Here is a 14010-nt window from a genome sequence, read left to right on the forward strand (position 1 = left end):
ATAGACTCAATTCACAAGTCGAGGTGATGTCATCACGACGTCAGCCGAACATAAAAGATGGGACGGTTAAGATTTTATTATTTATTTTGCCGCAAACGGTTTTAACCGTCTTTTTCTCCCTGTCCTTGTCTTTACCACTCGATAAAGAGGGATAGAGGAGGTTTCCTGTTTCGCTAATGCGCCTTCGCTTTCAATTTCGTTCATGGAAAATAATTTAAGAGCTCGAACAGAAAACGAACAACGATAAGTCATAATAACCATAGGGGCCTTAATTATACGGCAACAAAAGAGTTTTATATCGTTATCGATGTTACCAGTAATTTAAGAGACCTGAATTTGACGGATAATAAGCATAAATCATTACAAACCGAAACTAATCGAATATAAAACAATGCGCTTAAACTGATCACGCACTAACTAGTAATTTTGATAACAAATAAAGACAGGAATATTAACAATAACTACATGTTTCTTATATTTTTCTTTTAAATAATTTATTGATTCTCAAATAAAAGGTACTTACATATTCCTATTGAATATTCAAGGATCTTCCTCATATAAGAGAATAATGTATAACCTGACAAAAACTTGAGCAAAAACATACTTATAACATGTTTCCGCTCAATTGTATCTTATTTAATCTCATTAAAGCCTGTAAAGCTTTGACTATTATCCATTGTTTGGATTTTATTTAAAATGTGATTTGTCTCATACGACAAAAATATGCAATATACGTTTCCGTATTATTTGTGTCCTTCATGATTATTTATATAATATTTAAATTATTACAAAAAGATGGTACTACATCACAATCATGCCCAATTATAATTATTCCTACAAGATGATTACAAGTTACAAAATAAGTCGATATTTTTAAAGTGTTCTCAACATTATTTTATAAGACAAAAGATAACGAAGATATGATACATAGTAAAATTTAAATATCATGGAGAGTAATTGTCTGATTTAATACCAAATATCTAGTATAATCAAATGTTTTTGTAAATAATCTTATGATTACCTTTTCTGATTTGACTTGACCCTTCTTGTATAATATCTTACCTATTTTCTGCAAAATATTTTTACGGCGTATAGCATTCGTCTCTTGATATTACAAGAGAATACCAGACTCTTCACATTTTTTAAATTTATTTTTAAAGTTTCCATAGCTTCAGAAATGACATCACGTCTTTTGTTTTTTACATCTTGTCAAATACGATTAGTAATTTGGACAATTTAAAAAAAGGAGCTGAATCTCTTGGACAATTATTACCCAATAAACCTCTACCATTGTTATGGTTAAACTCAGCTTCTATCGCGAACGGTATTGATTTAAGTTTTATCATGTAATTAGAGTTAAGTTGTCACTTTAGGTGCCCAAGGTAAATTGTAACTTCAAACAATTTAAAATCCATTGCGATGTCATTCTTTATATTTTAACATTGAATTTACTGAAAATTATATTTAAAAAAATGCAAAAGTAAAATTTAAATAAACAAACACTTCTTTTCCTTATGTAATTTAATTTGTTCAATCTAAGACATATTCTCTTGTAACTCATACGTCATATATAACAGCAATTTTCTAATAAAACTACCTAATAATTTCCTAAATATTTTGATAGTTTAACAAACTTTTATTTAAACTCACCTGTTAGCATGTGTAGTTCAAGTTTTGCAACTAAATTTTAAACTAGTTCCTTCAAACCCATTGAATTAAAATTGACAATGCAGTCAGTAACAATACAATTACAATACAAAGTATAAATGTTGTTTGACTGGCTGGTAGGTCTATTTAGTTTAGAAGGTGGTATAACCCAGGTTATTGGAGTTTGTTTACAAAACTCTAAATAGCATCGGAAATGCTTACACGTCCGTGTCTGATAAAGTATTTAAAGCCATCAGCAGTAGTAGTAATTCAACCAACCAACTCATCAGATATTCGGCAAATACCAATACTTATTTTTATGTTCCGGTTTGAAGGGTAATTGAGCCACTGTAACTATAATCACAAGGAACGTAACGGTGGCGCATTGGTGATGTAAGGAATGGGAAAGATGTTTTATAGCGCCAATGTCTATGGACGATGATGCCCACTTACAATCAGTTTGCATTTTTTTGGCCAAAAAAAGTATTGCGTCAGTATACTGTAAAAAGTCTTGCGTCTGAATTCTATCCGGTCTTGTCGGATTGCCGTCCCATCGGATTATGATATTAAGGGAATAGAGAGCGCAACCATGTGCATAAAATTGTGCACTAATATCTCCTACGCTTTGAGACTGACCGCTTTAGGCGAAATCTGTTAGGTTAGGTTACGGGCATCGTCATCACTAAATATAATAAAGATAATAAAACATTTTCTTTTTTAATTAATTTTATTTAAACCATATTTGATCAGTCGATGACAAAGTAAAAGTTTCAAACATTAACATTATCTCAACAGAATCGAATTCCGCGAGCCGCAACACATTGACGCGTCACTAATTCATTACTTGTTGTACTTGAAAATTAATTTGATGGTCGATATGCTTCGTGACCATAACGTTTCACGCCGTTTCACTTACATTTCGATTTCTTGAATGGTCGTAGGACGATCAATCTCCTGCTGATTATTCATTCATACAAATACTATTTCAAAATCCTCTGAGGATATAAGCACAGAAATAGTTACATCAAATAAGGTTCTAGTATGTACGGCAAATGAACCATCATTTATGTAATTTCTAACTAAAGAACAGGAAGAACGAGAAATTAATATGGCCGACAATGTTAGCCATATTACAGTATCACCTGCTCAATCCCACCTGTCCCTCAATTTTAAGCGCCTGATGTTGTAACGCTTAGCCTTTGTTCTGTCATTGACAGAAGATGATTTTTAAGTTACAAAAAATGTATCTTCATTTACGTCTACCGTTGTTAAACTTATAAGTTTTAGTTACGTTATTCAAATTGTAATACATATTGCTTGCTAATAATTAATCGAGACCAAGTTATCGTGAGTCTTATAAATGTTATTTTATCTATGCTTTACTTTTTTTATATTATGTTACAGTGGCAAACGGTAAATTTCAAATAAAACCTTTCCTCTGATGATAACAATCTTACTTGCAATTTTTTATATATATAGTTAGAATTAGTTTTATGAGTCGACTTAAACAAATTGCTATTAAGGTGGGTGTAAATCGACTTGCCGAGAAAAATGTTTATTTAAAAGAACTATATTTGCTTAATAGATGCGGAGGTGACACCTGGAGATACCGTGTTAATTATTTTACCTTGACCGTGTGTAATTTTTATATTTAGCTGCACCTTATATGTAGATGCAACCTTTTTTTTAATACATTGTATTCATCATCATTTATCATTAGGAAACACATTGCAGTTTCCATATCGTTTTAATTATTATATGTTGTCTTATTATATGAGTTATTATTTTTAGCTCCAATAAAACTACCGTATTATGTTTTCTGAAGTTTTTTTTTCTTTTCTCTAAAACTTTGGTAGATTTTGTTTGACTATAACTAACTTTATGATTAATAATACGTTTTAAATTAAAAAAAATTGTCTTTATAATGTTTTAACATTAAATGCTAAATTATCAGTGTTATTAACTCATACATAAAATTCTGTGATCACTTTCATATTCTAGAAGACTTACCACCAATTAACTTATTATGAAAACAAAATTCGTCGATGCGATGAGAACATTTCGTGATATATTCCTCTTCGAGCATAACTTTCTATTAGGTAATTTTTACGTTAATTATTGTCATTCAAGTAACAGAAAAATAACGATGACTTATAATTTCTAGACACGTTATTACTTATTATTTTATATCGTGTATTGTATTGCGACGTCATTTGTTGTCTAACATGACTTGATATTAATTTATTATGAAATCATTAAAATAATAATTTAAAACAAAAAAATTTACAATACATGTTTTTGATGAAACAAGATATTCAACTGTTTTGCCAAAAATGACGTGAACGATATATTGTTTTTGACTTTTGTGTGAAATTAATATATGGCCAATATGTGGAAGCATGTATAGAAGTTACTGTTATTAATCGTTCGATGTCGGATTAAGTAATAAGGTCTATCTTCCAGCAATATTTTTGTATAGATTAAGTTAGTATTTGCTATCTTTTATCCTCAATGTTCGCTGTAATCTCAGAATTATCGCATCTTGTACGTGAGAGCAAGTGTGTCGGTGATATCATCTTCATATCTTAATTGTTTGCAAAGTCTGATGCACTCCTCAAACACGCCGACGATATTTTTAGTACTAGTTAATATTATAAATTACTTTGAAATTGTTTATACGAGATCAGCTCGTAGCCTTTGACTCATGTAGTTAGGATACATCGATATCGCATTTGAGTAAGGGTCTCACCTAAGACGAACACGTCTTTTTGATTATAATAGTGTCTGTAATTAGATTTCTTTAAATTCATGTAATCATGTTGAATTTTTTGTTCCGTAAAAAGGGAATAGGTAAATCGAACTTTAAGAAAAATAATAAAAATCCAATCACTGAGGTAAGTCTTATTTCGTTTCTAGAATATTTGAAATATTGTAAGTGAGTGTCGAAGTAACGATAATTTTCCGTTATTTACAATGGAAAAATAAAAGAAGACCAAAAATATCTGGCGTAACAGCGTTTATAGTTTTTTTAGACCTTGCCCCCATGCCTTAGCCTCTCGATGTACCCTTGAAGCGACGATCATGTTAATGTGTGTCGTTTAAATATCATTACCTTGATAATGCAAGTATTTTTATTGGACTTTGACTTTTATTTCAGTTAATGCTGGTCAAAACTGTTTTAATTTTTACCAGCAGTAACTTAAATAATAATAACGTTAAAATTCTTTATTTCTACCAATATTAAGGCCATCGTTAGTACTTACAGCACAGAAGTGTATTCGCTACTGACAGTGGAACCTGTCGACAAATACCTCCGGAATACCACTGGAGCTAATATTTCATAATACTTAAAAGATATACATTTATTTAAATCCAATTTGAAACTCATTAAAACAGTCTCTTCCGTTAAATGTATCCTTTAAACATTGAGAAAATAGCAAATTTTATTACAGTGAAAATTCTAAATTCGCTTAGTAACTTGCGTAGGTTTGTAATCAGTAAATTGCTAGTCTTGCATAAACATCCGTCGGTTACTGCGATAAGTCCTAGATTGTCGCCACCAACTTATCCCCCGTTTACATTTTACGCGCTGATTCATCGCGTTCAAGATCAACTCCTTCTTTCTCATTCCTGTTCTCATTATGATCTTTTACTGTGTTACTTCGTTTAAAAGTTATATTTAAAACTATATACTCATCGTTATGATTTTTACTTTAATTTAAGAAAACTGTACCGCACTTACCTTTATTTCGATGGGCTTGATTAAATTAAAGACGTTTAAAACTAATATTGAAAGCAAGTGATGCAGCAAGCATAATAGGGGAGTCTCAAGGTTCATCATAATCGACCTCGTAGCGATGAATGAATGAACGCAAAGTACATTGTTGTCAGTCACCATTCGATAATATCACTCACGAGACTATTGTTCATAGATTTACGATTGCGTGATAAAGTACTACTTGGAACTAGAAACAAGTGACTATATAGCTTTAAGTTAACCTCTAACGAATCTATGTACTGTCACATGATATGTATGTAATTTAAACTCGGCGTTCTTAATACATTGTCGTTGTCGATTCAGATACTCGAAGGAAAAATAATTATTTCAATTAGTCGTTTATACAATTTCAATAATTATCATTCGGGACAAGGTAACCATTATTAGGTAATGAGGTATCTAAAACCATAAACATTGCTCTAGAACAGTTGCCAAATACAGAGATAAGATAAGGTATCGAAGGTGAACCGCTGCCTTGGGTAGGTCTCATACATACATAAGTAATGTTTTACATCAAAATAAGTAAGTAACGGCATATAAAATTCTTCTAGATAAACTTTATCCTCTTAAGAAGAAAATTTAGAATTTTATGGTGGGTCTGTGGTGTAGTTGTGGTCGTTTACTTTTTAGTTGGTAGAATTTCGTCCAACGTATGTAGGAAATGGCCATGACGGTACGTCATGAAAATATGAATTTTCTCTTTTCTCAAGTAGCTGATGTATTATAGCCATATTTGATCTTCTAAGTTAGAGCATTCAAAATCAAAGTCAAAGTCAAAAATCTTTATTCAATATAGAAGTGTTTACACTTGCTTATTGATTGTCAAAAATCTACCACCGGTTCGGAATTTAGCACCTCGGACCTGAGAAGAACCGGCGAAAGAAACTCAGCGGGATATATTTTTTTTTTTAACCATTTTCCATGTACAATGATAATTATACTCAGTTATTTGAAACAGTTAATGTCGGCAATGCGCTTCTTCCCCTATAATTGAATGTTTATTAATTATAATCAATATTAGATGCGAGAGCAGTTTGTAAATAATGATGACACAATTGCCCCGGAAGATCACATCCGTTTGGCACCGGCTCAACAGAGTCGAGTAAATATAGATACGAAACAAATTGCATCTATTTCTGTTTCGGTTTCCTTTTTTTACTAACATTTATCTTATGTTCATTCCACTTTGGACTCACACTGTCCAGTAACATAATCGTAAATAATATTAATAGCCAAGTTAGAACTAAAATAGTTGCGGATAGTATAAGTATCTGATTGAGTTTAGATTTTACTTATTATTTAGTTTATATGACCACAAATATCGTGAGCGATGATTTTCGTGTAGCTATTTACGGAACACTGTTAATGCAATGATCATAAAATCTCGTTACGTTTATGTTCTTTTTATCTTCTCTTATTTATTATCACTATTTATTATTCGAGCTTATATTATAAGAGGTTTTAATATCGAATATGCTACTTCTTGATTATATGCTAGTCTCTTGTCTTTATAAACTATAATGTATAAGTTTTTCTTATTATTTGTAGCATTGTTGTGTTATATTTAGAATTATGAATTATTTTAGGCACGTGATACACATGTTGAGTCAATCAGGAATACACACAGTAAATAAACTCAACGCGTCGTTCGACTTAATATGTATCAGAAAATACTAATGGTTTCAGTGAGGATTACTACTTTAATCTAATAAAACATAAGTGTTTGTTAATCTTGTATTATGTATTGTAGATGAACGTCCGGGTGACGACGATGGACGCGGAGCTGGAGTTCGCGATCCAGCAGACGACCACTGGCAAGCAGCTCTTTGACCAGGTGGTGAAGACCATCGGCCTCCGTGAGGTCTGGTTCTTCGGCCTCCAGTACACCGACTCCAAGGGCGACCTCACATGGATCAAGCTTTACAAAAAGGTTTGTCGATATTGCCTTTATAACATCTAAAAAGGAGTAGATCAATTGGATTTAGAGTTCTTCTTTTAAATCTCCGTCGACGAAGTTAATTTAAATGTTGATTGCCTATAATTTTTAAAAAAGTCACGGTTGAAAACATAGCGTGACCAATCTAATTATTACGACTGGTTTTAATATCGTTTCTGCGAATAAAACACAAATGGTATTTAACGTTGATTGATGTATTTAGTGTATTATTGTAAGTGGACACAGTATATATTTATATGTTTAGTCATTATTTATTTAGTCGGCTCTGTCAAGTTCAAGTTTTTGTGTATCCCAATTGTAATTCTTGATAACATTATGTTCTGTTGAATTTATTGGCGAGATTGTAAATAGTTTTGTTTGCCAAATGGTTGTTTACAAATAACCGATTGATTTTGTAAATGGTCGGCATTAACATTTGCTAAGCAGAACTTATCTTATTTTAAATAAATTTCCTTAATGAGCGTTAGTTCTTGAAAAAGAAAGAAACAATTGCCATTTAGGTCGACGCGTGTTTCCGTCATTTTGTTTACGCACAATTCATAAACCTTCTGTGACACTGATTTTCCTGTATTTATCCTTATTCGACATTGACCCGCTAAACCAATGTCATCGTGTACAACTTGTACTGTACCAAAAATATATCATATACCCTCGTTAGCGAGGACGTCCGGTTATCGGATTCGAAATTACTGTAATTCGTATATGAATATTCAACAAATTCGCACTTCGATCATGACTTTCTAAACGGTCAATGATGCAAATTAAATGATTGACAAATCGCCTTTTATTTCGACGAACTGATTGCTTTTCTTACAGTGTGTTTCGTTACATCACGTTTGACAAAGATTTCGATATTGTTTTTTGTCGTGCACAATTGTCCGTTTTCTATGACAGACGTGTCGTCGAATTCCGTGTTTCTATTCACTTGTGTTGTCTCAGTGAATGGGTAAACAGGTGTAATGTTACCAAACCTGTTCTCGATAGTGGGTTACGGTACATTCCTATTGGTTCTGCGTATTCTATGTCAGATGAAAATCGTTGAATCCCAGACACAAGCTCAGCGATGCTAGGCCACTAGCGAAAACGGAAAGTAAAAATAGACGAATGCTCGTTTTGTAAGTTTAATTGAGTAAATGAAATAGTAACCGGATTTAGGAGTGTCTGTTATCATAATCAACAACTAATATGGTCACGATAAAGTGTAAAAATAATAAAAAAGTCAAGTCATTGATTACATTGTGATTGTGTAATATCATTTTACTTTTAAAAGACGACAGAGAGAAGGTGAATATTGTTGTTCAAGTGATAAATAATATCTTTTTATTATTTGACTAAAACTGATATATTTTCTTTACGTAAGAATTATTTACAACGAGTATTAAAATTAGCTACTGTACAAATATCGACCACGTAAAATTCTAATGCTATTACTATTTTCCCGCTTTTAACATTCTCTGGACAAAAATGAACAAGCCATCGGTGTTAATGTTACAATAAAAGCCAATAAGACGATGGTGTTTTTTTTTTTTTTTAACAAATAATATATATATAAATATAAATAAATATTCGACAACATCACATACATTACTCTGATCCCAATGTAAGTAGCTAAAGCACTTGTGTTATGGAAAATCAGAAGCAATGACGGTACCACAAACACCCAGACCCAAGACAACATAGAAAACTAATGAACTTTTTCTACATCGACTCTGCCGGGAATCGAACCCGGGACCTCGGAGTAACGTACCCATGAAAACCGGTGTACACACTACTCGACCACGGAGGTCGTCAAAAATAAATATTTAATTAAAATAATATTGGTAGTCGGCTATTCTTCCTTTAAAATATCGTCTTAACGATAACTCCGGGCTAATTGGTCTCGTGATAACAATGCGGAAATCGAAACTGGCGCGCGTGCCCTCGTGTAAACATTCATTGAGTTTGATTCAATAAACTGTCCAGTTGAACGGCCTATATCTCAAAATAAACAGTGTCGTTTATACTAGACGTACGTTCTTTTTGTTTTAACCTTTGATGATAGTTTTAATCCGAGATTAAAGACTTTTATTTCGAGTACATCGTAGACATATAAAACCTTCTTTTTTCGTCATTTTGACAACAAACATCTTTTATGATAAACATTCGAGCAGACGCGCCGACAGAAACACTTGCATTAAGAGTTATAAAAAATAAAATCCTACGTATCTTTGAACGATTTTAACAAGTTTATTTTTTACTTTTGTTAAATTATGATAAGACTCAGTCTGCATTAAGTATCATATATAATCTAAAAATATTTTTTATTCTTTAGAGAAAAATATTTACAAATACGTATGTCAACGCATTATCAAATATAAAAACGACGACTATTTATTTTATTTATTTATTATGTATTTGTGGAAAAATGTTGCAATTTATATGTATTCATGCAATACAGGGTTATTGTTAATTCGACGTATTCTCGCTAGGAGGTAATAGGGGTGACAATTTGCAATAATTTTAACCCCCATATGCATGATGCAAAAGTGAACAATTTTTGAGTTATCGCCTTTTTTAGATTTTTTCAAAATAAGTCAAAAATGCAACTTCAAAAATTTATTTAAAAAAAAGTATCAATTAAAATCTATTTTTTTCTTCTGATTTATAAAAACGATTAAACACTGGATATTTTTCAATATTTAAACAATAATTATCGGTCCAAATTTTAAAATGCGAGACGGAAAACGATATTATTTCAATATTTTTTTTATTTTTTTCACTCAAATATGCCTGAAAAACAAAAAAAATCATTATGAAACTTTTTCTGCAGATTATTTTAAAAACATAATCGTTTACTTAGCTTTCCGAAAATGTATAAAAACTGGAAATTTATTTCAAAGCAACCGAAATAAAATGACCAGAAAGGACGCTGGTGGAAATTCGTATTCGAAATTGACCGAATTCGTACTAAAGGTCGCTCTTTAAAATCCTACAAAATTGATTTAAAATAATATCAATGTAAAAAAGCTTACTTATTTACTTAATACAAATTTAAAATAAAATTTAGATACATAAACCAATAACCCTGTATAATGAATTAAAATCGACAGTGCTTACTCATTCCCCGTGGAAAGGCCACAAATGTTTCTTATTATGCGAGGTTAAGCCCACATCGGATATGTTTTAGCATTCAGTTCATCCATACAGAGGCAAAGGCGAGTGAGTCATGTGCTACAATAGTCATTCTTATATATTATACCTACATCTTTTCGTTATTCGGTTTTAAACGACAAACGAACTTCAGAAAGGAAGTTACCTATTTAACAATTTTTTTGATTTATCTATAAAATTTTGTTAAGGAACCGGTTTGGATGATTTTTTTTTAATCTGTAGGTATACGAGATAGCATCTTAGCTCCTAAGGTGTCTATGTGGGGTGGTTACTACTTATTATCAAGTATCATTATTATCAAGTGGACCATTTCCTCATTCGCCTACTAACTACGTAAAAAAAAAGATACACGAAAGGTACCTTAAGTGTGATCAGAAAACGTCGTTCTCTGTATGTTAGTCGATATTTCAACGATTTTTATAAACCCACATATATAAAAAAAACATAGCATAAATATTATTTAATATATAACCCCTGTATCCTGAGGTAATAAGTAAATAATATTACGTGATGATATTTATTGTTTGACTAATCAATAAATTGTTGAAGCCTTTGTGAACAGTAAAAATAATCAGTCTAATTTTAAGTACCCGCATGTCATCCTTTCTGGACTGTCGACGTTCTATTCGTAACATGTACTTTTATTTGATTAATATAGTTTAATTTAAATGAGTTTTGAATGACATTCGTCGGCTGGTCTCACGATACTTCTTTAAATAAGACTACGATATTATACCAGCACCCTGCCGCCAACTATGAATATGAAGGGCCTTCGTGAAGCAATTGGATTCGACTCATGCATGTTTCTTCGCGATGTTTTTCCTTACCGTCGAACACGGAATGCCATATCATAAATAAATTAGTTTTTGTATATTAATAATAATTACAATTCCATTCAAATAATTAGTTGTTTAATTATTTATGAATTTGAATTCAAAAGCAGAAGAACTAAACACAAAAAGGCAAGGCTTTTGCAAGGCTCTGCTTTAATTACAAATCAAACGATTGACTTTTTAAAGTACGATGATTTATTTGAAGCCCGAGGGATTTTAATTGAAACTGTTGTATAAATACATGAATAATTACAAAAAAATATATTAAGATAGTTATGTATTGGTGGCAAGGCATAGCTAAAAGTAAGCTAACAACCGATAAATGTACAACTTAGTGGGTAGCTGTATATAATAACTACGGCGCTGAATTCATTTGCAAAACTTTTCTTTGCAAGAAGCTCTGTTGAAATTCAGCGCTCTATTAAAGCGGGGATTGATGGAAAAACTTGTAGCAGAATAGCATTCGTCGCATACAGGTAGTCACACGATTTTCCTCTACCGCCGATTATGAGATCATTTACAAACACAAATTATGCTATATTCTACTGACTCAGCGATCTCGACCATTAATTTTTGGATGTATAGAAGTATATTTGTATTCTTTGAATATTTTAGCGTTTCCAGATGTTGAATTGTGTAAATCATGACATGTTTATCGTGTATGTGGCACCAGTATGCGTAAGCCAAGGCTCGGTACAAGGTAAATTGTTAATGCCACCAAATGACTTACTTAATTCAGAAACACTTACACGAAGACACTTAATATATACAAAATATTGTTGCTATATCTATTTGAGATGAACAGACTTCGACCCCGTTTGACCGATTACCATAAATTCTTAAATTTCAGGGTTTATATTCATCATATATTATTTTAGTCCCAATCTATGGGCTATTGTAAAAAACATCAATTAATTTAATAGCTTAATAGTACGATATTTTCATGTGCTTAATATGTGTTTATAATTCATCTCGTGCCGAGCACGGTGAAGGAAAATATCGTGAGGAAACCTGCATGTGTCTAATTTCAACGAAATTCTGCCACATGTGTATAATGCTCAAACCTTCTCCTCAAAGGAAGAGGAGGCCTTAGGCCAGCAGTGGGAAATTTACAGGGTGTTAATGTATAGACTCTAAATAATAACTATGATGATGAACAAAATATATATTCAATAAATTTATTGTTTTATAAAACAGTACATTATGCAATTTAATTGGAAAGCGGTCGACACTATTCACAATTCAAATTCGATAACACTTACGAACTATCGACGCTTGACAACATAATTTATTACGTCTTCATACGCAAATTACATACGACACCGAATACGGATTTCCGACATGTTCATCGGAAGTTCATACACGTACCTCGTGAACAGCAATACCAAACTATTCAATGATCATTAAGAAAATTACACTGATTCTGCCATTAGTGATCGATCGAATTCGTATTGTCGTAAACTTGACTTTAAACAGCTTTCATTTAAAATTTCTTACCATTTCATTTGCCGTCACGTTGTTCTTAAGAATATTAAATCGTATCTATATAAAAGATGAAATCGTATCTCTATTAAAGATGTAGCCACAATTATTCCTTTGAACTCATATAAGTGTATTGATTAATTGTAGTTTAAAATTGTATATGAACGTTGCACACTTTCCGAAATGAAACTTGTTCTCAACCCCTTTCGAAAATGACTGCAAGAAAAATCCTCGATTCTTTGCTATGGTAACGAAAGGAAATTTAACATATTAGTGTTAAAAATAATATATTTTAAGTAAAGTAAGTTATTTTGCATTTACAATAATAGGAAATAGGAACTAGAGTATAATAATGCCGCGGTTTTTTAATAATCTGTAATATTGTTTGTGACTTTCAGTTGTCTATATAGGTATATACATAAACACATACCACATGAACACTACTACTACACGCTATATTTTATCGTCGTCAAACGATCGGTACTTCGCACAAATACGAATCTATGATTCAATTGTTTGTACCTCAAGAATGTCATAGTAAAACTTACGTCGAGTGCCTTTTTTATAAAATTATCGATAACATTTAAATGTATGTAGTGTTATCAGCCGCAAGGTATTAATGTTATAGTTTGTATATCTTTTTAGGGTAAAAATTAGTTTTTGATTGTTATCGATCGTATTTAACTGATAAACATACAATGTACAATATTACACTGCTATTAATCAATGTTCATTTAATATCAACTTTAAGCAAATAATTTGAAGAGTTCCTCTGTAAGTTTATTACTTTTTAAATGCACTCAAAATTAGGACATTCAAATTTGTTCAGATTAGTTCCTTTTGATGGCTGTTGCTAATGTCTAACGTTTGTGTTATCATAATAAGTTATGTTGCATACTCCCATGCAATTCTATGAACCAAATGTTCTATAGTATGTGATTTCAGAACACAATTACTACACCAATTACGCAAGTACGTGGTATTTTATAAATAATATTTTGTAATGTTATTTTACTTGAATTTTTTTTTATCATGTTTACATTGTTATAATGTTTAAGTTTAAATGTATTATGTAACATTAATGAGTATTTAATTTATTTCGACGTATTTCTAGTAAAATTCAGTGTATTCGGGTTGACCTTCTACTAAAGTAGAGTATCAAT

At 31.5% G+C, this 14010-nt stretch overlaps 1 protein-coding gene across 2 annotated transcripts in view; it reads left to right on the forward strand.

The window, feature by feature from the left end:
- The window catches only part of LOC113395692 (moesin/ezrin/radixin homolog 1), a 35843-nt gene that overhangs the window by 6613 nt on the left and 15220 nt on the right, over window positions 1–14010 (forward strand). For both annotated transcript variants that reach the window (XM_064215459.1, XM_064215458.1), the window contains one exon: window positions 7176–7355. In XM_064215459.1, coding sequence (XP_064071529.1) covers window positions 7176–7355 — 180 coding nt within the window. The remainder of the gene's footprint in view (window positions 1–7175; window positions 7356–14010) is intronic.

This window comes from Vanessa tameamea, chromosome 7, assembly GCF_037043105.1.
Source record: "Vanessa tameamea isolate UH-Manoa-2023 chromosome 7, ilVanTame1 primary haplotype, whole genome shotgun sequence".
Taxonomy (NCBI): domain Eukaryota; kingdom Metazoa; phylum Arthropoda; class Insecta; order Lepidoptera; family Nymphalidae; genus Vanessa; species Vanessa tameamea.